Here is a 24,473-nt window from a genome sequence, read left to right as displayed (position 1 = left end):
ATATGTTTCCTTTTTCTAATTCCAGTAAGAAGCCTGGTAGCAGCATTGTTTACCATTTGAAGGCGAACTGAAGGACTGCCACATCAAAGTACAAGGAGTTGCAGCCTAGAGTAAACAAAAGCATGAATCATTGTCTCCAAATCCGTGATAAAAACACTTTCAATTTTGCAATGGATCTGAGATGATAAAAGCCACTCTTCACCACTGAATTGATTTGTTTATCAAGTTCTAGGCCGTCATCAAAGATCACTCCCAAATTTCTAGCATGAGCATGAGAATTCACAGATAAAGGACCCAGATTGTTGTTTATCTGTGTAATATATGCTGGTGGTCCAAAAACTACAATTTCTGTTTTAGATTCATTCAGCGAATAAGAAAATTAGCTGGCAGCCAGCATCTACCCTCCCTCTGCAAGACAGCCTAACAAAGAGTGCATATCATAATTTTCAAAGAAAGGTATAGCTGGGTATCAAACAAAAACGATGGAGAAGGATATGCTGCTTTGTATAATGTTGTTGGAACAGTGTATTTGGGCAGGCTTCACGCGGGCATCCGCGGACCCTCCAAATGACAGAAACTGCATGCTGTGAACATTGTGCGGACCGTCGCGGGATACGGACTGGAGAAGTTCAGCTTCTGCCATTAAGTTAATCAGCATTTATTAGTCACAAATGGGACAGATGTGAATGAATTAGGTATAGCCATAGTTAAAGGACAAATCCAGTGAAAAATGAACCTAGGGGTAATTAACACATGGTTACCAAGTCGATCGTTCCCTGCGATGCGTTTTCATGAAAATCTAATGTATAGAGTTTTATCTTTAAAAACAGATTAGCTCATAACACTAGTATATGGGGCACAGAGTAAGTAAAAGTAAATCGCTGGTTAATACCACTAACAAGATTTCACTATGCGTAATTCCTATCGACCAGCTCACTTAGCACGGCGTTCGTGACTCGATTAGTCGAGACTGTTTTCCAAGATGACGCCTGTCTGTAAACGCGTAATGTACTGTCTTTATAAAGTATCTTCTTATTAAACTGTCTGTACACTTACAAAGTTCTCAATGCTTTGGTTTGCATGTAGGGACCCTCATTATGCTACCGTGTTAGTGTGAGGCTACTTTGAGCCTTGTTAGTGGTATTAACTAGCGATTTACTTTTACTTACTCTGTGCCCCATATACTAGTGTTATGAGCTAATCTGTTTTTAAAGATAAAACTCTATACATTCGATTTTCATGAAAACGCATCGCAGGGAACGATCGACTCGGTAACCATGTGTTAATTACCCCTAGGTTCATTTTTCACTGGATTTGTCCTTTAAGCAAAGGTGGCAAATAATTCATAAAGCTGAAAACTTAACACTTTCAGTTTGATTGCTGTCCACTTCTGGTTTTCAGGCTTTAATGTTGCTACAGTCTGCAGTCATTGGCCAATGTGGCAAATTCCACAACAAATTAAAAGAAACATTTACTATTGCTGGCAAGACAATGTACAATTTTATAGTCATGCAAATGGTTTATTGTGCCCCATGACCACATATATAATATATATTGTACAAATTAGTATACAAAATGCTAAATGACAGCTCTAAGGTGTATCTTATTTTAAAGGTGTATCACTTTGCAATGTTAAAATACGTATCCCATCTGAATATGTAGAAATAACTGTAAATGAGAAAATTATATTTGCACTTATGCTAGTGTCACACTCTTCGGCTTTCAAGAATTGTAAAGGTTTACAATCTTTCTTATGTTCATATTAAGGCCTTTCAGGTGCCTTCCTTGGAAAAGCTGGATCAAACTCTAGCTTCTTGTCTGATCCAGAAAATGCCGACAGGAGGTTTCCAGGGCCTGCAGTGTGATCAGTCTCCTGCTGGGGGTAAGGGCTTCTCTAGTTCTGTTTAGCTCTTTTAACCCATTTTAGGTCTCACTCTCACCCTCCGCTTGCAGACAGCCATTTCTAGATCAGCATGAAAAGGCTAATGCTACTAGCACTTTATTTTATAGTCTATTATAGGCATGAATAAATGATGAAGGGAAGTAACCTCAGCCCACTGAAGTGCATTACTGTGCACTTGTTTCTTTGACATGTGCCTCCCTGCCCACATAAATACAGCATGACCCAGATCCACTGCAGATTAACATGGAGCAATTGGCAGTGTTATTGTGTGTGCACAAAAAAATTGTCTGCAAAACAGTGCACAATAAAAGCTGAAAAGTCAATAGGTTGAACTGAGTATAAGAAATAAGTAACTTCTTCTGCAACCTTCTTAGGATTTATCACATTATATGCTGTTATCATTATTAAGGTGCATTCACATTTACAGTAGCAAAAGTGTGCAGGCAAAGGCATTTTCAATAGAAATTTGCATGATCGGGAGTAAAAGTTGACAAACCGAAAGCTGCTTGGTTTTGAAGTGACTTTTGTGATATTAGTGCTTCTTGCATCACTACACTATTGAGAATGGACCTTTTTTTGTCCGCCAATTGTTGCCAAAATTTCACTCATGTAATTGCACCTTTACTGATGACACACATTCCTATTACTTTTTAGCCCGTCCCCTCCAACCACCTCTATCCATTTTGGATGTTACACCCTATTTTAATCACTCACAGTGAATTCCTGATGGATAAAATCAGGTCCCAACCTACATGTTTTCTTACTGAACATTTAGATTAGGGAATAAAAATGGAATGTGACCTGCGATGCATGTCGACTTAAACATCCTATTCACATGTTGATGCTATAGTGACGGGGGTCTACTGTTGCTCTAGTGACGAACAATTTGTTGTCTGTTTGCTTCGCTTTATTTATTAAATTTAACAGCTGTGAACTGCGCACATATATTTTTGAAGCTTAAATTATGTTCTTAATTATGAATTGGTCAAATGCATTTGCAAAACGAATCCACTCGCATTCATTCGGACTGCTCTCTCTCACTGAATCATCTGAAGCGATTTCTCACTCAGTAAAACAAACGGACAGTATCGAGAGAACAACCAGTGCTGTTTTTCAGTTGTTTTCCTCTGTGAACAACATTTTGTTGCTTTTTGCAGTTTTCAGATCTAAACACGTTTAAAATGTCTAGAGAGAGTAGGCTACACTTATTCTGCAGTACCGTTACTCACTGATGGTTCGAAAGATGCGTAATAGTTAGGCTATATATGCTTATTTAACTTTTTAGTGTTAAATAAAAAAAAACTTTTGTTCGTACCGTGAGATGAAATCCTGCCGGTGTCCATGCTTTCTCCGTCCATGCAATAAACGCACATCCTTGAATGAGCGCGGATTTCTAGTGTATTTACTTGAACTTCTCAGGTAATGTCTATGGTTTGACCCATTTCAGAGGCGGACAAAATCAGAATTTAAAATGGACAGAAAAAAGCTCTCTCTACAAACTTGATGTGAGATGCCGTGCTGACTGACATATTCACATTAATCACTTTCAAACGCCCCGGAGGACTCACCATGACGCTGATGGAATTAGTCGATGAGAGTGCGATCCAGTCACGAGCTGGAACCCAGCATCTCTCCTCCGGACCATAGACTTCCCAGTCTACTAGGTATTGATGACCTCTACCCCTTCGTCTGACATCGATTAGTCTAGGGACAGAGGTTTGGGGCTAAAGGGGGAAACGAATGACCAGCTTGATCTTAGAGATATTCTAAATCTATATTTAAACGGGAGTTAATTTGAGTTGAACCGACATCGGTCTGAGCACCTTAGTGATAAAAAAATGGTCCAATAAATTTGGGCCCCAGTTTACGTGAGGGAAGCCTGAGAGGAATGTCCTGGGAAGATAACCAGACCTTATGACCACACATGTAAAGTGGGGGCTTAGTACGGTGGCGGTCCGCCGATGCCTTGTTCCTGTCACCAGTCGAATAACTGTTTCTTTGGTGAAACAGTGAAAGAATTGGTGGCAGACGCCACACAGCGCAAAACCCTCTCCAGATCCTGGTTAGCACGATCGGCCTGACCGTTAATCTGCGGGTGATACCTGGAGGATAGACTCCTTTCAGGGACCCCTTTCAGAGACCACATTCACCAGTTTGCCATGAATACGGAAAACGTGATCTAAGAGAACAGAAGCTGTCTACCTCGCTGAAGGCAATTTGGGGAGGGGAATAAAATAGGTCGCCTTCATAGAGCACTGAGTCAGAGAGCACTGAGATAAAAAGGAACGACATGAATCTGGGAGCTCTAGAGCTGTCCGTACAGTGCTCAGTGGACAGCATAGGCTATGGAGATCACCCAAGGTGCACGCCCACACAGGACGGGGAACGAGACAAGACCGAGAGAACAGCGAGGGAAACCAGCTGTCACTCCTCATCCAAGCGTCCTGGGAACAGCAGTGAACAGAGGTTAGACACAGATACCACACAGAACAATGCCACAAACCCATGAGACGAAGCACAAAATGATCTACTGACAACAAGGGGCATACACAGAAGAGATTATAAGGGGAAATGGGAACAAGCAACAGGTGACTGAAATCAGCTCATCATCTGTGCGCACCCGCGCTGCAAAATCAGCACTGATTGCTCAGGTCACGAGCTGCAGAAAATGACAGGACAAACACAAACATCAGGGTGAAGCTGATAATGCACCCTGAACCGTGACAAATTATTGAAAGTCAACTCATTTAAATGGAGCACCTTTAATGAGATTTACACTGTCAAACTTGGAAATGTATTTTTGTGTAAATGTATTGGAAATAATTTTCTTTGGTATAACCTAAAATAATCAGTTAGACTGAGTAAATAAAACCAGTAAAATTAAATGTTACAACATGAAGCACATTTTTTAGGTCACCTGACAAAACTGCATTGATTTTCTTTACCAGAGTGTAGCTCAGAGGACATTCCTACTCTCCTGCATTTTGCTGCCCAGCATGGATTGCAAGATCTGGCCAGTGCTCTGCTACAGTGTCCTGGATCCCGGCAGGCCCTAAAGGTCTCCAACAGTCATGGAAATACGCCATTGGATCTTGCACATATACATGGCCACGAGCTCTACATCCTCCTACAGGAGTCATTGGTGAGTAAAACTTCTGAAACATAGTTATTACATTTTTTTTTAATCATCTCTGAAAACAATCGTGTCATTATTCAGTGCAGTTCAAGTTTTGTTCTCATCCGATAGTGTCAGTATAGTCATATCAATAATATTATTAAGTGTCCCCAACAAAGCAAGCCAAAGGTGACAGTGGCATGGAAACCAAACTCTATCAGGTGATAGAAATGGAGAAAAAGCCATGGAAACCAGGCTCAGTCAGGGGACAAGTTCTCTTGCTTAGATAAATGGACATGGTGTTATACTGATTGGAATACGTCACACGGGCATTAGGTGGGAAGTAAGAGTTTCTGCCCAGCAGTTTCAAGTCAAGTCAAGTCAAATTTTATTTCTATAGCACATTTAAAAACAACAGAGTTGCGCCAAAGTGCTGTACAGAGCTACAGTGTGCAAATAAAAAGCATTAGAATAGACAAGACAAAATACAATTATAGACACGATTACACCCGATATAATCCATTTAATAGATCATATAAAATCAATCAAAAGCGACTTAATTAAAAGCCAGAGAGAATAAATAAGTTTTTAGCGCTGATTTAAAACTGGATAATGACGGGGCAGACCTCACAGCGAAGGGTAAACTGTTCCAGAGTTTAGGTGCCACAGCAGAGAAGGCCCGACCACCCTTGGTTTTACAGCGAAAGCGTGGGACAGTTAAAAGAAGCTGATTACAAGACCTGAGAGTTCTTTGGGGAGTGTACAAAGTCAGAAGGTCAGATAAGTATTTTGGTGCAACACCGGATAGCGCCTTGTACACAAAAACTGCAATTTTAAAATCGATTCTGAACTTAACCGGAAGCCATGAATGTAAAATTTCTAGGATAGGTGAAATGTGATCTCTCTTTTTTGTACCGGTCAGAAGTCTCGCTGCAGCATTTTGAACAACTTGCAGGCGAGAGATTGTAGTTTGAGGCAGACCACAGTACAGGGAATTACAGTAGTCCAGCCGTGATGTAATGAAGGCGTGGATTACAATCTCTAATTCTTTCCGAGACAAGAAATGTTTTACTTTTGCAATCGATCTCAAGTGAAAGAAACTGCCTTTTACCACTGAGCTGACTTGTTTTTCAAAATTAAGTGCCGAATCCAATGTAAATCCGAGATTCCTTACATGAGGTCGAGCACTGACAGGGAAGGAACCGAAATTAGAAGTAGATGAGAAACTAGATGGGCCTAAGATCAAAATTTCGCTCTTACTTTCATTTAATTGTAAGAAATTATTTGCCATCCAACATTTGATCTCCTCAAAACAGTCACACAGTGCTTCCAGGGGATAGGACATATCAGTTTTTGCCGGTAGATAAAACTGTGTATCGTCAGCGTAACAGTGATAGGATATCCTATGTTTCTCAAAAATGGCACCCAGTGGCAACATATAGAGTGAAAAGAGGAGCGGGCTTAAAATGGACCCTTGGGGCACACCACAAAGTAGGGGAACAGATGTAGAAGTAAATTTCCCCATATTTACTGAGAAGGTTCTGTCTTTGAGATACGAGGCTAACCACTGCAAGGCAACGCCCTGAATGCCCACCACTTTTTCCAACCGATGCAGCAAGGTACTATGGTTGATCGTATCAAAAGCAGCGCTTAAATCTAGTAAGACAAGTACTGCGTGCGATCCGGTGTCGAGGATTTGCAAAAGGTCATTGTTGACCTTCAACAAAGCAGTTTCTGTACTGTGCATAGATCTAAAACCAGACTGAAAAGTATCAGAAATATTGGATGTACTGAGGTAGGTATTCAACTGGCTATGCACAACTCTCTCTAAAAGTTTAGAAATAAAAGGCAACTTAGATATAGGTCTAAAATTATTGAGGAGAGATGGATCCAAATGGGGTTTCTTAAGCAGAGGGTGAACTACAGCATGTTTAAAACTAGCAGGGACAATTCCGGTCGCTAGAGAACTGTTAATAATATCTGTTACAGCTGGGCACAAAGTTTCGAACACTTCCTTAAAGAGACGAGTAGGAACAACATCAGACTCACAACTGGAACATTTTGCCCTAGAAACAATATCAGCCAGCTGAGAAGAGGAAACAGGGTGAAAACAAGTTAGTGAATCGATTGGTGAACAGGTCAAAGGTGGAGTATATATTACTGGCTTAATGGAACCCTTGATCGTCAGAACTTTTTCATTAAAAAACTGTGAAAAGTTCTCACATGTTTCTCGAGATAGAACAAGAGTAGGGGCTGGTAAGGGTTTTAGCACAGAATCAATTGTCTTAAACAGCATTCTCGGCCGATTTGCATTTTCTGTGATGAGTTTTGAGAGGAATTTGGACTTTTCCTCTTTCACTGATTTTTGGTAAGTGATTAAGCATGCAGTTAAACATTCATATGAAATTTGAAGTTTATCTTTTTTCCACTTTCGCTCTGCCTTACGACACTCTTGTCTAAGAGAGCGAGTAAAATCATTTAGCCAAGGCTGTGTGGGGCCCTTTCCCTTAGCTTTCCTGGGCTTAAGGGGAGCAACAACGTCTAAAGAAATGGAGCAGGCTTTAGTAAAAACCTCCACCATCTCTTCAGTATTTAATTTGTCAAATGGGATGTCGTCCACAAGGTTGGCCTGATAGTACTCGGAAAATAAGCTGGCAGTAGAAGGTTGGATAAAACGAGAGTAGTTCAAAGACTTTGAGCGAGTTGAGGTGGGAACAATACAAACAGATTCAAACACAATTGGCATATGGTCTGAAATAGCAGCATCAACTACTCTCAGATTTGTTACAGAAAAACCATGTGACAACACCAGATCTAAAATGTGACCCAGATTATGAGTAGGGCTCAAGACTGATTGTGACAGGTTAAAAGATTCAATAAGACAAGAAAATTCTTTCACCAAAGGTTTAGATGGACAACAAATATGAATGTTAAAGTCTCCTAGAATCAACAGCCTATCACAACGGGATACAATATTAGAAAGAAACTCAGAGAATTGTTGGATGAAATCTTTGTTAAATTTAGGAGGCCTGTAAATCAATGCACATAATACAGGACTCCCTATGTTAATTCTCATTAACTGTACTTCAAAGCTTGAGTACACATCCGTTTGCAGTTGATTGTTTTTAAAATGATTTTTAAAAACAGTAGCAACACCCCCACCCTGACCGGAAAGTCTTGGGGTGGTAAAAAAGGCACAATCCGGGGGAGAAAGTTCACCAAGAGATGAGAAATCATCAGGTTTCAGCCAGGTTTCAGTCACAGAAAGTCCAGTGAGTTTGTAGTGAAAAAGTCATTTAAAATGAACGATTTATTAGATAATGACCTCGCGTTTATCAAGGCCATCCTCAGTGTCTGAGATTCTGCTATTTCATGATTAGGAGATGAAATCTTGATAGAAAAAAGATTTAACAGGTTTACTGACCGTAACTTTGCGACTGGCTTGGAGGAAGACCGACAGGATGAAATTACTGGAATGACGTCATTGAACAGAGAAGTGAACTGTGCGTCTTTATAGAAACCGCGCCGGGATCCTCGGTGGACATATCGAGGACGGCGCACAATTTTCAAGTGAGCACAGTAATTATAAATGTCCACAGGCAGACGATATGTTGAGTTTAGTTTATGCAGATCCAGAGATGAGTAGAAGATAGCCATACTTGTATGATAACCAAGAGACGGAACAGCAGTGTAGAAAAGTACATTAAAACAGCTGTGACATGCCAGAGCAGTGAGCAGGAAGGACAGCATCCTCTGTAGCGCCACCATCACCTGGTCTATGTCCTAACACACGTCTGTGAAGCCGCTGTTGTAATAGATGGCCGACGAGTAAATCGAGCGATATCCACAGCTATCCGATCCTCCAGCCGAAAGGCAGTAGCATCCCAGTCCGCAGCAGGACCGTCCGAGCGCAGAGCTGAGTCTATGCGACTCTTCCGCGACAGGCCGATGGTAGATAGATGAAGAGTATGCAGGTGGATCAGGAAATCCCGCGATTTATAGCCGATCATCCGGCGGAGACGGCCGATCCAATATTGCACTCACAAGACAAAGTCTTCCGCGGCAAGCCAATGTTGATGGAGATGAAGTGTTGGCAGGAAGTTCGGGCGATCCCCGCGATTAACAGCTGATCGTCCAGCCGAGAGCAGTCGATCACAACTCGCCAAAATCCTTCCTACACCAGCCAGTAAGTGCCAATCCTCATCGGAGGAAATATAATTTTAGTGGACGAAAGGCCTTCAGGTAGAACAGGCGCTCCCTTGAATCCAAAACGGATCAGCTTAAAATTAAAATATAGGTTCACGCAAGAAAACTGAGCTGGTAGAGCAGCGGCAGTCAGACACGCCAGCGTACGCTCTAACCGGAAGTGAACCAAAGTTTGAAACATGAAGGTAGGACTGCCATTGAGCCAGTAGTACACAACTGGCTTATCAGTGGCCTTAAGCACGATGAACGTCCTTCTTGTTAAAACTCCATTTAGGTCCCAGCTGGTCCTGGCATGAGGCGTTCATAGCTGGCCAGGGGATCTGTGCCAAAGGACTCATCTATTCACAGAGGTCTTTGCTGAGGATCTGTTCAGAGGGCTTGTCTTGTTTACAAATGCTAGAAATGTGGCTTTCAAATAAAAGATTGCTATCAAATAGCACACCCAGATCCCTAACTGATGACGAAGATTTGACAGAGCATTCATCAAGAGTTAGCCAGTATTCTATGTTATTCCATGCAGAGGTTTTAGATCCAATAATTAAAACCTTTGTTTGTTTTTTTCTGAACGTAGTAGTAGGAAATGAATTATTTGTCATCCAATTTCTTATATCAACAATGCATTCTGTTCATTTTGATAATTGGTATGCTTTGTTGAGCCTTGAAGAAATATAGAGCTGAGTATCATCAGCGTAACTGTGAAAACTAATGGCATGTTTCCTAATACTCCCGTACTCCCAAGGGTAGAATGTACAGTGTGACAAGCAACGGTCCGTACTGAGCCTTGTGAACTTGTGATCGATATGATACCTTTTCATTTACTGCTACAAAATTGATAACTGTCAGATAAGTACGTTTTGAACTATGCCAATGCAATTCCACTAATGCTGACGTCGTTTTTAAGCCTGTCCAAAAGAATTTTGTGGTCGATAATAACAAAGGCAGCACTAAGTAACACTAATAGAGAGATGCAACCGTGATCAGATGATAAAAGAAAATCATTTGTAACTCTGATGAGAGCTGTCTCAGTACGTTGATACTGGATCCCGACTGAAAGTCCTCACAAATACCATTTCTCTCCAAGAAAGAACATAGTTGTGAGGATATTTTTGACAGAAAATGTATTCAAGATTGGTCTGTAGTTAACTAAATCAATAGGATCAAGTTTATTTATTTATTTATTTTTTAATAAGAGGCTTAATAACAGTCAGCTTGAAAGTTTTTGGGACATATCCTATAACGTCAATGATGAATTAATAATATTAAGAAGATGGGGGGGGGGGGGGGGGGGGTGTTTTATAATATAATAATAGGTCTATCTATAATAGGTATAGGGTCTTAAGTACATGTTGTTGATTTTGATTATTTAACAAGTTTAGACAATTTCTCCTTCCCAATTAATGGAATTCTTCCTCAGTGCCTATAGTGCACAAATGTGATACTCTAGCAGAAGGTTGCATGGTTATAATATTGTATCTGATATTATCAATCTTGTAAGTAAAGAAATTCATAAAATAATGACTGCTGTGCTGCTGAGAAATGCAGTCCGAAACGGTTGATGCTTTATTTCTCGTTAATTAAGCCACCATCAAATAAATATGGGTTGTATTTGTTTTCTTCTAAAAGATTTGAAAAGTAGTCCTCGAATTAAAGTTTGGATGCTTGTTTGAAATCTGAAATCTTCTGCTATGTCTGCTAGAAGTGTACTGCTACAAAATAGAGTATTACAAATAATACAATTTTCATGAAAGTGAATTGTTATCAAGTTGGAATTTTCAGTTCTTCAGATTCTTAAGCCCTATTCACACTGGATTAGTATTATCTGGGGACCTCGTGTGATTTAGAAATACCCACCCACATCTGAATTTCGTGTGGCACACTCGCACAGGATAAGTGAAGCCTGTGATTTTACTCGAATTTACTGACTTATCTCCCAGATATGATGTCAATGGGCTATTGCTTGGAAATGTCTTGTCGTTATTATAGGTCTAGCTGTATGATATATCATAAACAGAAGAATGTTCCTTACCACATGCTGTTATACATGTCATCCATCTCCATCTAATCATTCTTTTTGTTTTCGCTCTTCTGATGGTTTTCAGCTTTCTCTTTCTGCAAATTGTAGTTGTATATCATATGGTGTATAGCGATATGACCCAGCACCCAAAATACTACCAAAACACTCCATCGCAGCCTCCATTCTTCGCTAAAGATGGATAAAAAGCGCACAGGAAACAAAAACCTTGAAAAAATTATATAATTATATATTATATACTCCAAATCACAGAGATGCAGATTCGCACGGGACTAATATTATCACAGGACCTCGGTGTTCGCTGAAATATGGTAGGTCATTTGCGGGGGAATTTTTACTTTACAAATTACAGACATGGCTGATTCGCACGGGATTAAAGCCCTATTCGCACGGGATTAGTATTACCTAGGGACCTCCGGTAATTTGTAATAATCGCAGAGGTCGTCTGTGATTTTTATCCCGTGCGAATCTGCCATGTCTGTAAAAATGTCTGTAAAAATTCCCCCGAAAATTACCTACCGTATTTTGGCCAACACATGGGTCCTCTGATAATACCAGTCCCGTGCGAATCCCCATGTCTGTGATTTGGGCTGTTTTTCTGTGAGCCTATCGTTTTCTAAAGAACGTAATAACCATTGATAAAAACTATGAAGTGCTGCAAAAGAGAAAACAAACTACAGTAAAGACGTGATCCGGAAGCTCAACTCGGACCGTTGTCATGGAAACGTCAAATTAAGTATTTTGGCGCAACATGGAAGCTCTTTTGGAAAGTTTGGATGCTTTTTGTGGTAGTGTAACTTAGTAGTCTGTATCGTGGAGCATTTCTTTGTCTCACACGGCCTCTAAAGACGTCCATCCTGTAAGTAGGCTATCTCAAGAAATCAAAGTGTGAAAGAGTAAAAATGATATAAAATGAAATAAACCAAATAAAATGAATAGAAAAACAAGCCTATCGCGACGTTTCGGTATTCATAATACCTTCTTCAGGCAGGCTTGTTGTAAATATGGACAAAGAATAAAAGAAAAAGAAGATATATTATATATTTATACAATGCTATGATATTCTATAATATATTTCTCTAATAAATTGGTTTTAAATAAGTTCTTTTTTTGAATTGCAATACTGCAGCGCGATCTTCGTTTCAGCACGTTCAGCTAGTGAAGTGTGAATGGGTGGGCGCACGCTGTAAAGTCCGTAAACTCCAGGGAATTACGAACATTTATTTGCCCGTGTGAATGAGCCACCAAAAACACAGACGTCAGGGGGTAATTTCCTAATTACAGAGGTCCAGGGGTAATACTAATCCCGTGCGAATAGGGCTTAAGATCACAAGCCCTATTCGCACGGGATTAGTATTACCTAGGGACCTCCGGTAATTTGTAATAATTGCAGAGGTCGTCTGTGATTTTTATCCCATGCGAATCTGCCATGTCTGTAAAAATGTCTGTAAAAATTCCCCCGAAAAAATACCTACCGTATTTCGGCCAACACAGGGGTCCTCTGATAATACTAGTCCCGTGCGAATCCCCATGTCTGTGATTTGGGCTGTTTTTCTGTGAGCCTATCGTTTCCTAAAGAACGTAATAACCATTATGGGCTGTTTAACAGTCCATTTTACATCTGTATTAAAACTATATTAACAATAAAATCTCTCGATATGCTCTACTCCAATCCGATTATAGTTTTTCTCCAATAAAAACTATGAAGTGCTGCAAAAGAGAAAACAAACTACAGTAAAGACGTGATCCGGAAGCTCAACTTGGACCGTTGTCATGGAAACGTCAAATTAAGTATTTTGGCGCAACATGGAAGCTCTTTTGGAAAGTTTGGACGCTTTTTGTGGTAGTGTAATTTAGTAGTCTGTATCGTGGAGCATTTCTTTGTCTCACACGGCCTCTAAAGACGTCCATCCTGTAAGTATCTCAAGAAATCAAAGTGTGAAAGAGTAAAAATTCAAAAATTCAAGCCTATCGCGACGTTTTGGTATTTATAATACCTTCTTCAGGCAGGCTTGTTGTAAATATGGACAAAGAATAAAAGAAAAAGAAGATATATTATATATTTATACAATAATATGATATTCTATAATATATATAATATATTTCTCTAATAAATTGGTTTTAAATAAGTTCTTTTTTTGAATTGCAATACTGCAGCGCGATCTTCATTTCAGCACGTTCAGCTAGTGAAGTGTGAATGGGTGGGCGCACGCTGTAAAGTCCGTAAACTCGAGGGAATTACGAACATTTATTTGCCCGTGTGAATGAGTCACCAAAAACACAGACGTCAGGGGGTAATTTCTTAATTACAGAGGTCCAGGGGTAATACTAATCCTGTGCGAATAGGGCTACAGACAACCTCCGCAATTATTACAAATGACTAGAGGTCACCAGGTAATACTTATCCCGTGTGAATAGGGCTTTAGATTCTCTGAAGTATCTCATACTGCTCATACTATTAACCATGCCACTATTTTCAAGCCAAATTTAAAATGACTGTGAAATGACAAATCAAACACAAGAGATCATTTACATGCGTAAGTACATGTTACATGTAACCATGCTATTAGAAGTAATCCAGATAGAACACTCATGAAAAAAAGGGTCAGTGAGGTTAGATTTTATTTCCTGTTTTTTTCTCTTTCCATTCCACTCTACCATTGAAGTTGACCACATATTAGTAAATATATGAAATAATAGAGCATATTTTAAATAAGCAGCCCTTTAACCCTCTGGGGTCGGCAAAACGCGCTGGATTTTCTTCACGTAGTAGCACAATAAACTTAAATTACTCCGTCATTTATGGTCATACAGAAAAAAAAATATGAAAAAAGAATCTGTGAGATGTCTACTTTTGTATGTGTCCACTTACAATCAAAACAAAACATTGTGCTTTTGTAAAATAAAGACAATAAACGGTGTGCTTTCTGCCTATCTGTCTCTGTGAACTTTTTTTTCTTGAGCACGTCTATAAACTGAAACAAAACTCAGAGAATACTTGTCACACATTTATGAGCCATATATCTTTATAAACATTTAAGTGTGTACTTTTAAATGATCGGATTCAAAATGAAAACAAATATTCTCTGTTTAAGTAATTTGCATAAAACCAACAAGATGTCCAGTTTCTCAAACCCTTGCTCATTATTTTTAATGTGATCAGGAACGGTGAACGGTGAACGTTGGCTACTGCATTTGAATTTTCCTATTGGATGTTTGCGGTACTACGTGACGTAAGCAGGTTCCAGCTCACCACGCCCTTGGTATGAGCTCACCACGCCCTTGGTACGAGCTAGCGTAGCTTTATCTGTATTTAGTACAGTGGTCAGGAGGGTATGTAGGTGTAGTGTTGCTGGTTGCAACAGCACTGCTGGACTGCATAGCTTTCCAGCAGACTTGGAAATTAGGCGCCAGTGGTTGCATGCACTTGGCCTGGAAGACTGTGAGTTCCCGCCTAGAGCTCAAGTGTGTAACCTGCTGCTGCATTTTACGCGGGATTGCTTCTCCAACGCAATAGAGGTGGAAATGGGCTTCTCCACACAGCTCGCGCTGAAAAGCGACGCAGTGCCAAACGCTACTCCTGCATGGACTCCACCACCGCAGCAGCGTCTTGATGTGAGTGATCATGTAACCAAGCTTTTGTATTGGGTTTGCCTAAACACTTTTGGATAATAAAATAATGAAAACGAGACACAGAAGTTCCATGAACGGTGCACACTCTTTAATCTTTCCCGCGTCAACCCCACATGTCCTCCCGGGACCCCTGGTCATCTTATGCGCATGCCCATCTCTCTCTTGCCTATGGCAAGTCCCAAAGGACAGAATGTGTTACACACGTAAACGCAACATTCCTATAGCCTTAACTTCTATTCAGACTGTTACAATCATATATATTTTAATCACAATTTATGGTTAGGCTAAAGTTAATCCTCTGGGGTCGACAAACGCGCCGGCGCATTTTGCTGGATTTTTTCACATAGCGGCAAAATATGAATATGCCTACAGAGCAGTAACGTGCGGTGAAATCTTGTCATGGGTAGGCTGTGACCTATCAATGTGGCATATGTTCATATTCATTCAGTTAATGAAGCAACCCAAGTTCATATCAGGCATCATCACATCGCTGCCTGCATACAGCAAAGTCATATGTGAGGCTAATGCACAATCAAATCTAATAATCAAATTAATGGACACATCTATCTTATGATAGATATATATTATACAACAAACAAATGTTTTGTGCGGGACACAGTAAGAGGGAGGCGGCGCGGTGTCAGCGAACCTACAAGCAGCCTAGTCACTATTGTGTAGTTTGTATTAATGCCATGGTTCCAAAAATAATGTAAAGGTTAAATAATAATTCACTTAGACTTTATAAGAAGCAATTGCGACTTTATTTCAAACAATTCTGACTTTATATCTTGCAATTCTGACTTTATAACATGCAATTGCGACTTTATTTCACACAATTCTGACTTTATATCTCGCAATTCTGACTTTATAACACGCAATTGCGACTTTATTTCACGCAATTCTGAGAAATAATGACAGAATTGCGAGATGTAAACTCGCAATTGTGAGATAAAAAGTCGCAATTATCTTTTAAAATGTTTTATTCTGTGGCGGAAACAAGCTTCCATACCTCCTGGCCTCTTCCTCCCATCCATCCTCCCTGACGCATAGCTACCGGGCCGGCCCAGCTATCGGTAGGCGCCGGCGGTGCCGCGGTAGTTACCCGAGAAAACGTTTTGGAAAAGACGGGCTATATGGACCCAACCAACTCTATAGGAGGGGAGGGGAGAACTCCCTCACATGGTACAACCTATGCAGAGGCTGCGCGCTGCGGTGTCAGAATGCGGAACGTGTGTAGCCTAATGTAACTAACGTGACAAATGTGAAAAAACAAAAATCCTCGACCGGCCCAAAAGTGAAGCGGCCCACCGGGAATTCTCCCGATTACCCACCCCGGGCCTGTTGACAGCCAACGCTAGGCGCCGCTAGATCGGGAAGTGCGGATTGAGTGAGAGCGAGTGGATCACGTGACATGAAGCAAGCTCGGTCTCTGCCTCAATGTTGATAATTCAAGACAGCATGAGAACTGACTGCGCATGCGCAAACCTACGTAAACTACGTTCTATGGACCAAAGAGGCACTGCTAACCTCTGCCTCAATGGCCATGGCCTTGAATTTCCTGCATGAAACAATGGTTTTAGGAGCAAACAATGGCAAAATGAGTATATTATATGTGTATTCCTGAAAATTTTTGTTACAAAAATTAATATTTGGAATAAAATAAATGCAATTAATAATGTGGTGAATTAATAAAGTTCTTGGAATTAATAAATGTAATGTCAACATTTCCTTTGGTGAGGCACTGCCTACCCTGCCTACCCTGACCGCACGTCCCTGCTACAGAGAGCGCGCGCTATTGACATCAACTCGATAAAACTCATCAGATGCATGTACTTTACATCGTCTTGTGACCCTGTGAGTCACTCTCCATTTTAGTCAGTCTGACAGCAGGTCTCAGGTGCATGCCCCCCCCCCCGCTCAGCCCCGCCCTCGGTTCGTCCCCTCTATCTCCGCTGGGGTCTGCCCACTTTTCTAGCATTTTTCAAATATTGCCAGTGGGTGGAGTCAGGCTCTGACCAGGGGGTTAGTTACCCTTTAAGGAACGCGAACGCGCTCATTACCTCAAAAACCAAACACCAAACTTCCTCAGTCTCTTCTTTTTGTCGAGTTTGGAAGACACGCTGTGAGCTTAGTCAGTTTACATTGGATTTACCTCAGAAGAAGAAGAACACGATTTGAAGACAAGAAAGATGTAAGGTAAGAAATGTATTGTGAATTATATTAGTTAATGTTATTGTTGCATAAACTTCACATTGCAGTTGAACTGTTGCTAGATATATGCTGAATATTATGTTTAGACCCGTGTTCACTGTTAAATACTGTGTTTGTGGATATATGCTCAAACGTAGATATGTACAGTATATGGTAACAATAATGTTTCATAGTTTGGAGCGGCTCGATCGCTTCAGTAAATAACGCGCTGTGCGTTTGAAAAGCAAAATGCACCAAACATTAGGCTTCATGTTTTTACTCCAATTTCATTTCATAACGTCATAATGAATGGAAACATTTGAAGTGACATATGATAATCAATACATTTTTCTCTAGTGTAGTGTTACTGAAGTGTTCCTTTTTAACGACTGATAGGCTGCCTGCTATAGGTTATTGTTATTATTATTTTATGCAGCACTGCAGCCTATGCCTACAAGGCACAACAAACCTGGTGTTCATTTTATATGTGTATATATATATATACAGTGAGGAAAATAAGTATTTGAACACCCTGCTATTTTGCAAGTTCTCCCACTTGGAAATCATGGAGGGGTCTGAAATTGTCATCGTAGGTGCATGTCCACTGTGAGAGACATAATCTAAAAAAAAAATCCAGAAATCACAATATATGATTTTTTAACTATTTATTTGTATGATACAGCTGCAAATAAGTATTTGAACACCTGTCTATCAGCTAGAATTCTGACCCTCAAAGACCTGTTAGTCTGCCTTTAAAATGTCCACCTCCACTCCATTTATTATCCTAAATTAGATGCACCTGTTTGAGGTTGTTAGCTGCATAAAGACACATGTCCACCCCATACAATCAGTAAGAATCCAACTACTAACATGGCCAAGACCAAAGAGCTGTCCAAAGACACTAGAGACAAAATTGTACACCTCCACAAGGCTGGAAAGGGCTACGGGGAAATTGCCAAGCAGCTTGGTGAAAAAAGGTCCACTGTTGGAGCAATCATTAGAAAATGGAAGAAGCTAAACATGACTGTCAATCTCCCTCGGACTGGGGCTCCATGCAAGATCTCACCTCGTGGGGTCTCAATGATCCTAAGAAAGGTGAGAAATCAGCCCAGAACTACACGGGAGGAGCTGGTCAATGACCTGAAAAGAGCTGGGACCACCATTTCCAAGGTTACTGTTGGTAGTACACTAAGACGTCATGGTTTGAAATCATGCATGGCACGGAAGGTTCCCCTGCTTAAACCAGCACATGTCAAGGCCCGTCTTAAGTTTGCCAATGACCATTTGGATGATCCAGAGGAGTCATGGGAGAAAGTCATGTGGTCAGATTAGACCAAAATAGAACTTTTTGGTCATAATTCCACTAAACGTGTTTGGAGGAAGAAGAATGATGAGTACCATCCCAAGAACACCATCCCTACTGTGAAGCATGGGGGTGGTAGCATCATGCTTTGGGGTTTTTTTTCTGCACATGGGACAGGGCGACTGCACTGTATTAAGGAGAGGATGACCGGGGCCATGTATTGCGAGATTTTGGGGAACAACCTCCTTCCCTCAGTTAGAGCATTGAAGATGGGTCGAGGCTGGGTCTTCCAACATGACAATGACCCGAAGCACACAGCCAGGATAACCAAGGAGTGGCTCTGTAAGAAGCATATCAAGGTTCTGGCGTGGCCTAGCCAGTCTCCAGACCTAAACCCAATAGAGAATCTTTGGAGGGAGCTCAAACTCCGTGTTTCTCAGCGACAGCCCAGAAACCTGACTGATCTAGAGAAGATCTGTGTGGAGGAGTGGGCCAAAATCCCTACTGCAGTGTGTGCAAACCTCGTGAAAAACTACAGGAAACGTTTGACCTCTGTAATTGCAAACAAAGGCTACTGTACCAAATATTAACATTGATTTTATCAGGTGTTCAAATACTTATTTGCAGCTGTATCATACAAATAAATAGTTAAAAAATCATACATATATATATGTGTGTGTGTGTGTGTGTGTGTGTGTGTGTGTGTGTGTATGTGTGTGTTTTGTGATTTTTAAAAAGCAATTTTAACCAGAAAAATCTAAAATGTATTCTCAAAATCGTGCAGCCCTATAGTTTCTCTTGATATCAGCATGTTCACAGGTGTTTATTTTTATTTTTTTATACAGGGACCAGAGGCCACTGATGAGTTCTGCTGACTTCAACATTCACATGAGTCTCTGTACATGAACATGGTAAAGTGAAAAATCAAACACCTTTGAAATGACAGGTAAGTACGTTTCAGGAATGGCACAAAGGTGTGTGACTGTTCAAGTCTGTGTCTTTAGATCAGTCTGTTAAATAATGTGCTTTTTTGTCATTTGTTGTGTATCTTTGGATTATGTTGTGTTGTAAATAAATCCAAACAATCAAAAAGCCATTCTTTTTTAAATCTCCTCATTCTTTGTGCAAGGTTGCTCATAATGATAGGGCCTGATAGCACCTAATAGGGCCATTATGGGAGGGTCTTTGTCTTTCTCAGGTGTGAAAACCATAAATATTAATGATGTGTTCACACCTCCTTGCATAAAGCTTTCTTACACAAAACATGTCTTACAAATTTAAAATCAATATATTGTTTTATCTGAATGAGTTGTCAGGATCATTTTCACATAGTTTTGGAGCAAATATTCTAAGCTACGTGATAAAAAAATTCAAAAGTCGTGTGAAAAAATAATCAGTATGGGTTTCATGTCCTTATTTCAGTGACAATTGGGTTTTTTTTGTTCTCACAAACCATGCATAAATGTCATTATCTCAAAACTACAAACTTTTACATACATGCTGCTGATATATTATTGTAGCAGAGCTTGATGTCAGCGCATGTCAGAACACCTCCAGGGCCCAGAAAACACCTCAGACCCCAGAGGGTTAAGGTTACACTCCATATTTCATTAATACATGCCTCTATACATGCCTCTTCTCTAGTAAAACCCCTCAAACAGATGTTTGAAGAAAGACAAAAAGATACCTAGTGCATTGCAGCATTGTTTACTTTATGGTTGCATGGATGCACTGAATGTTGTACTCTTTGGCTAAAAGGGTCATAAGGGGGTTGGGAGAATGCTAATGCTCAGATTTCCATTTACTAATGGTGTTTTTTCCCCATAATTTTGCTAATATGCTTGGTTATGTTATGAAAGCAAGAAGGATTGTGTTGCATGGAGCATTTTTCTAACGTCACACAATCCTCATTCGGTATGTATCCAAATGTTTATCTAGGAATCTATTAGCTGAACCGAGAGGAAGACGTTTTTCAGCTTGGCTCTCTTAATACATAATCCCATTAAAATGTACAAGACAACAATCTGTTACACAGCATGTATACAGGCAAATCCATCATGACTGTCATATTATTGTGAATGATCAGTGTCTAAAGCACAGTGATGTTTCTAAATCCCTTCTCATTTAATAATAGGTATTAAACCCAAAATCCTAGAGACAACTGATGAAAACAATAATGATGAAATTATAGAGGTTTGTGCTGCTGTAGAATATGCCTAGTGTAGCATTAGAAACATATGTACAGTTGGTAGTCAACCAGAATGCCTATTACCGCCGCGTTTACTGCCGAGGTAAATAAACCAGTCGCATTTCAAAGTCGTTCGTGAAATGACCGTCAGGTGGCGCAAAGGAACATTTTGCAAAACAGTTGCAATTGCTGCATTTTGAAATGTCAGTGGAGCTGAAGTCATAAATTAACAGTAAGGATGAAATACTATACAATGATGGTAATTTCCTACAACAAACATGAAAAATCAAAACAAGAGCTATTGATATTTACTGTACAATAATGAAACAAACAAAGATTTGGTGGAGTTGAAACTGCAGGGTAAGATTATAAAGTAATACTTTTATTATTAAAAATAAATAAATAAATCAAAAACATTGGTTAATGTTGTTTAAACAAACGATCATATACAAGTTCACCAGTTCACATAGGCTATTATTTGTATGAGTGTGAACTGTTATATAGGCTATCTCTGTTTGTAAGCTATCTGTTTATTTTTTATTTTTTAAACGGCACAAGGTCTTGTAAAAAAATGTTTTTATTACTTCGACAAGAATGTACGGAGCCCCTGAGCGGACCTTTGCAAATAAAAAATAAAAAATAGGACTTTCGCGTGCGCACGAGAAACTATCGCGTGCGCACGAGAAACTTTCGCGTGGGCACGAGAAACTATTGCGTGCGCACGAGAAACTTTCGCGTGGGCACGAGAAACTTTCGGTTTGCGTTATAGCGTCATTAATACAAATGTGGAAATATGGATGATGTATATATCATTAATGTTGTTGTTTGACATGTTTTGAAGTGTCTATTTTAGCAAAAATCCCAAGCAAGGTGCTATTAAAGACAAGACTTAGAGACATATTTTAGTCACAATTCAAATAATTGTATTAACTTTGAATATACTTTTAATAAACTTTGTATTTGTATGTGTATTGATAAAAAATAAAAAAAACAAGTAATAATCTTCTGCTACTGAGATGAAGGAAACAGTTTTTTTAAGAAGTAAAGTTCACAAGATTGCTATTTATCTTGATCAAACTGTTCCGTCATCAGCTCTTCCTCAGTTCCGCACTGCAGAATAAAATAGTCATCCTCTGCTGCAGTTGTACGGATTCTTAACGCGTTTATTGCAACTACATTTCATCTTTTTCTCATCAAACAACCAGACTAACGAATGGTTCGACACAACCCGTACCGAAGAGCCTAGCTTCTTCTGTATAGATATACTGTAAATACAGCGTAAATGACGACTGTTGGCCTACCATGGTCGCCCTCGTCCAGTAAGTTTAAAATAATAATAATAATAATAAATTAAGATATAAATCAATATAATTCGTTGTAAATTAAATATTTTAAACAATACAAAAAGGTAATAATTGACTGTATAGTCCTAACGTTCATGCATGAACTGTCATTCAGACTTATACTGTCTAACAACCAGAGAACAGAGAACATCAGAGATATTAAAATACATACTCTTCTGAGTTTTATGATGTAGGCCTTTTTTATTAAAATGTATCGGCCTATAATTTATATCTCAAGGATGCGCGCTTGTGCGTGGCGCACTCAGTCATGTTGAGAGGGAAACACGCATTATATTATTAGGCTATAGTCTATATTCAGAAATAGTGTAAAAGACCTGTAAATAAAATACAACATTAACATTATAAACACTATTAATAACATATTGTCATGTTTTCATGGACTTTCTGTTTGTTTTCTTTGTCAGTATCATCATCATCATTAGTTCAGTTCTGTCACCTGTGTTTAGCTAATTAGTCAATCTTCATCATCACCGTCACAGCTGTCGTCACCCATTATCATCTGTGTATTTAAGTTCTCCCTTTTGGATCTTCAGTTGTCGGTCAATGTTGAGTGTTGTATGTTTGAGCACACGCTCACTGTTTCGAGTTTTCCTTTGTAAATAAACTTTAGAGTATTTTTGTATATCGTGGATCATCGTCTTCTTCATCTTTATCTTCAACCCAGAGACGTTACACATATAGGCTATGCGTATTTTAATTCCCCATTGCCAAATCCTTAAATGAATGGTATCAGAAAACAACAAGAAATGAAAAATAAGTAACCTCTTATAATAATAATAAAAAATAAAAATAAAAACATAGTAGTCTATAAAAACAGCCCATTGTGCCCTTTATTACAAACAACCTTTAGCCTATTTTAAACGCCAAGCCTAAACGAATTTGTAGATGACCACTAGCAGTGTTTTATTATGATTATCCCGTTTCATACTTTTATTTCATGTGACTTTTATTTTGACATCATGCTATCTGCATGGGGGACTAATCTCTCCACGCTCACGCTCACGCTCGTTCAATAAAAACACAAGAAGGCACGAGAAGGCACGTTACAAGACGATGCATGTTTAGAGTCAGAGATTGGACAATATTACTGTAACCTTCAGCTAAAGTGTTCTTTGAAGTGTTATACTACTCTGTGCTTGATTTGTTTGGCAGTAATAATTTGAGAATAATTTATGAAGTTGCTAGCTAGCTCTCCAACGTCCAAGTTAAGTTAATGGCGGCAGCCTTCCCTGGATCACCACTCTCTAGCACCCTTTGATATGCGGAGCGAGGTATGTGGTTCATTGTAATGTACTATTTCATATGAATTCATTTCATACGTTCATGTAAATGGTAATGAGATTCATTTCATGATGGCTGTTGCCTGCTATGCTGTTATCAATGTGATGCTAGCTTGCTAAAGTGCATTTGTCAAAGGATTATTTTGTAAAAATAAATTGCCTTTGTTATTTTCCTTTTAAGTTTTCACGGTGTTGGTGCTATGCACACTCATCTGAATTAAAGTACACCCGTATGGAAACACTCCCAATCCTGTTTATTCCAAGTTGAAGGGCTGCTACAGAATTTATTTGAATCGAAACTGAAACTATACCGCAAAGTTGGGTTCGCGCATCTTTCGTTCAGTCCAAAGTTTAATACTGAACAGGAATTAATAATCATTTAATAATGAAACGGCTGTGATGTCAAGTTAATGCCAGAAGTGAACTGATGTTGTTAATAGCGCGATTCGCCGGCGCCATCACTTGGATTTGTTCCTCAGCTGTGGAAATAACTTAATACTTTATCGTTTCATACTCCGTCATTCGAAACAGTAAAATGTATATTTTTATTTGTGTACATTCAAAATGACTACAAAATGTCATGCCTTTGAAAAAGAAAGAAAACAACATGATGTGGACGTGTGGAACTTTATCCAAGAGCTGTTGTCAAGCCTATAAACAATCTGTTACAGTAATTTTCTATTATGCAAAAGCTGCTTTGCAACCATATTGTTAAAAGCGCTATATAAATGAAGGCGACTTGACTTGACTTGACTAGAAATCAAAAAATTCAAGCTGTTTATTAAATTTTCTACCTCAGAACGAAAAACGTTTTAGAAATATTGTTTATATAACGAAAAAGGAACTCTTTTCTAATTTTCTACTTTAAATATTAAATAAAAAAACTATACTGAACGAAAGACACACTGATTCAATTACACTACTAATTGCAGTTTGAATAAAAAAATTCAAACCTTTATCTAAAATTTATATTTTTATATTTTATATAAATTTAAAACATTCTGTCTTTTTCAGACTTTCTTCTGTGAACACAAAAATGTTTTGCAGAATGTTCATTAAACAGTCATCAGATTTCTTTGTCATAATTTGCTTTCATATTTTTCATACAATGGTTGTAAATGGATACTGAGGCTGCCAATGCCTAATATTCTGCGTAACATCTTTTGTGTTCCTCAGAAGCAGGTCCTCTGGTTTGGAACAAGTGTGAATATTTTCACTTTCTTGTTAACTATCCCTTTAATATTTTGTACTTTTTTATG

General features: G+C 39.2%; 1 protein-coding gene across 1 annotated transcript in view; it reads left to right on the top strand.

Annotated features, from left to right (window-relative positions):
- LOC311079575 (B-cell scaffold protein with ankyrin repeats-like) overlaps window positions 1–24,473 on the top strand; it is a 108,787-nt gene that overhangs the window by 19,315 nt on the left and 64,999 nt on the right. Inside the window, exons 6-7 of the mRNA XM_084109129.1 lie at window positions 1,768–1,882; window positions 4,852–5,045. Of these exons, the coding sequence (XP_083965255.1) occupies window positions 1,768–1,882; window positions 4,852–5,045 (309 nt within the window). The remainder of the gene's footprint in view (window positions 1–1,767; window positions 1,883–4,851; window positions 5,046–24,473) is intronic.

This window comes from Abramis brama (assembly GCF_963993115.1).
Source record: "Abramis brama genome assembly, chromosome: 3".
Classification (NCBI taxonomy): Eukaryota; Metazoa; Chordata; class Actinopteri; order Cypriniformes; family Leuciscidae; genus Abramis; species Abramis brama.
Note: the sequence above shows the minus strand (reverse complement) of the source record. Positions and strands in the feature narration are given on the sequence as shown.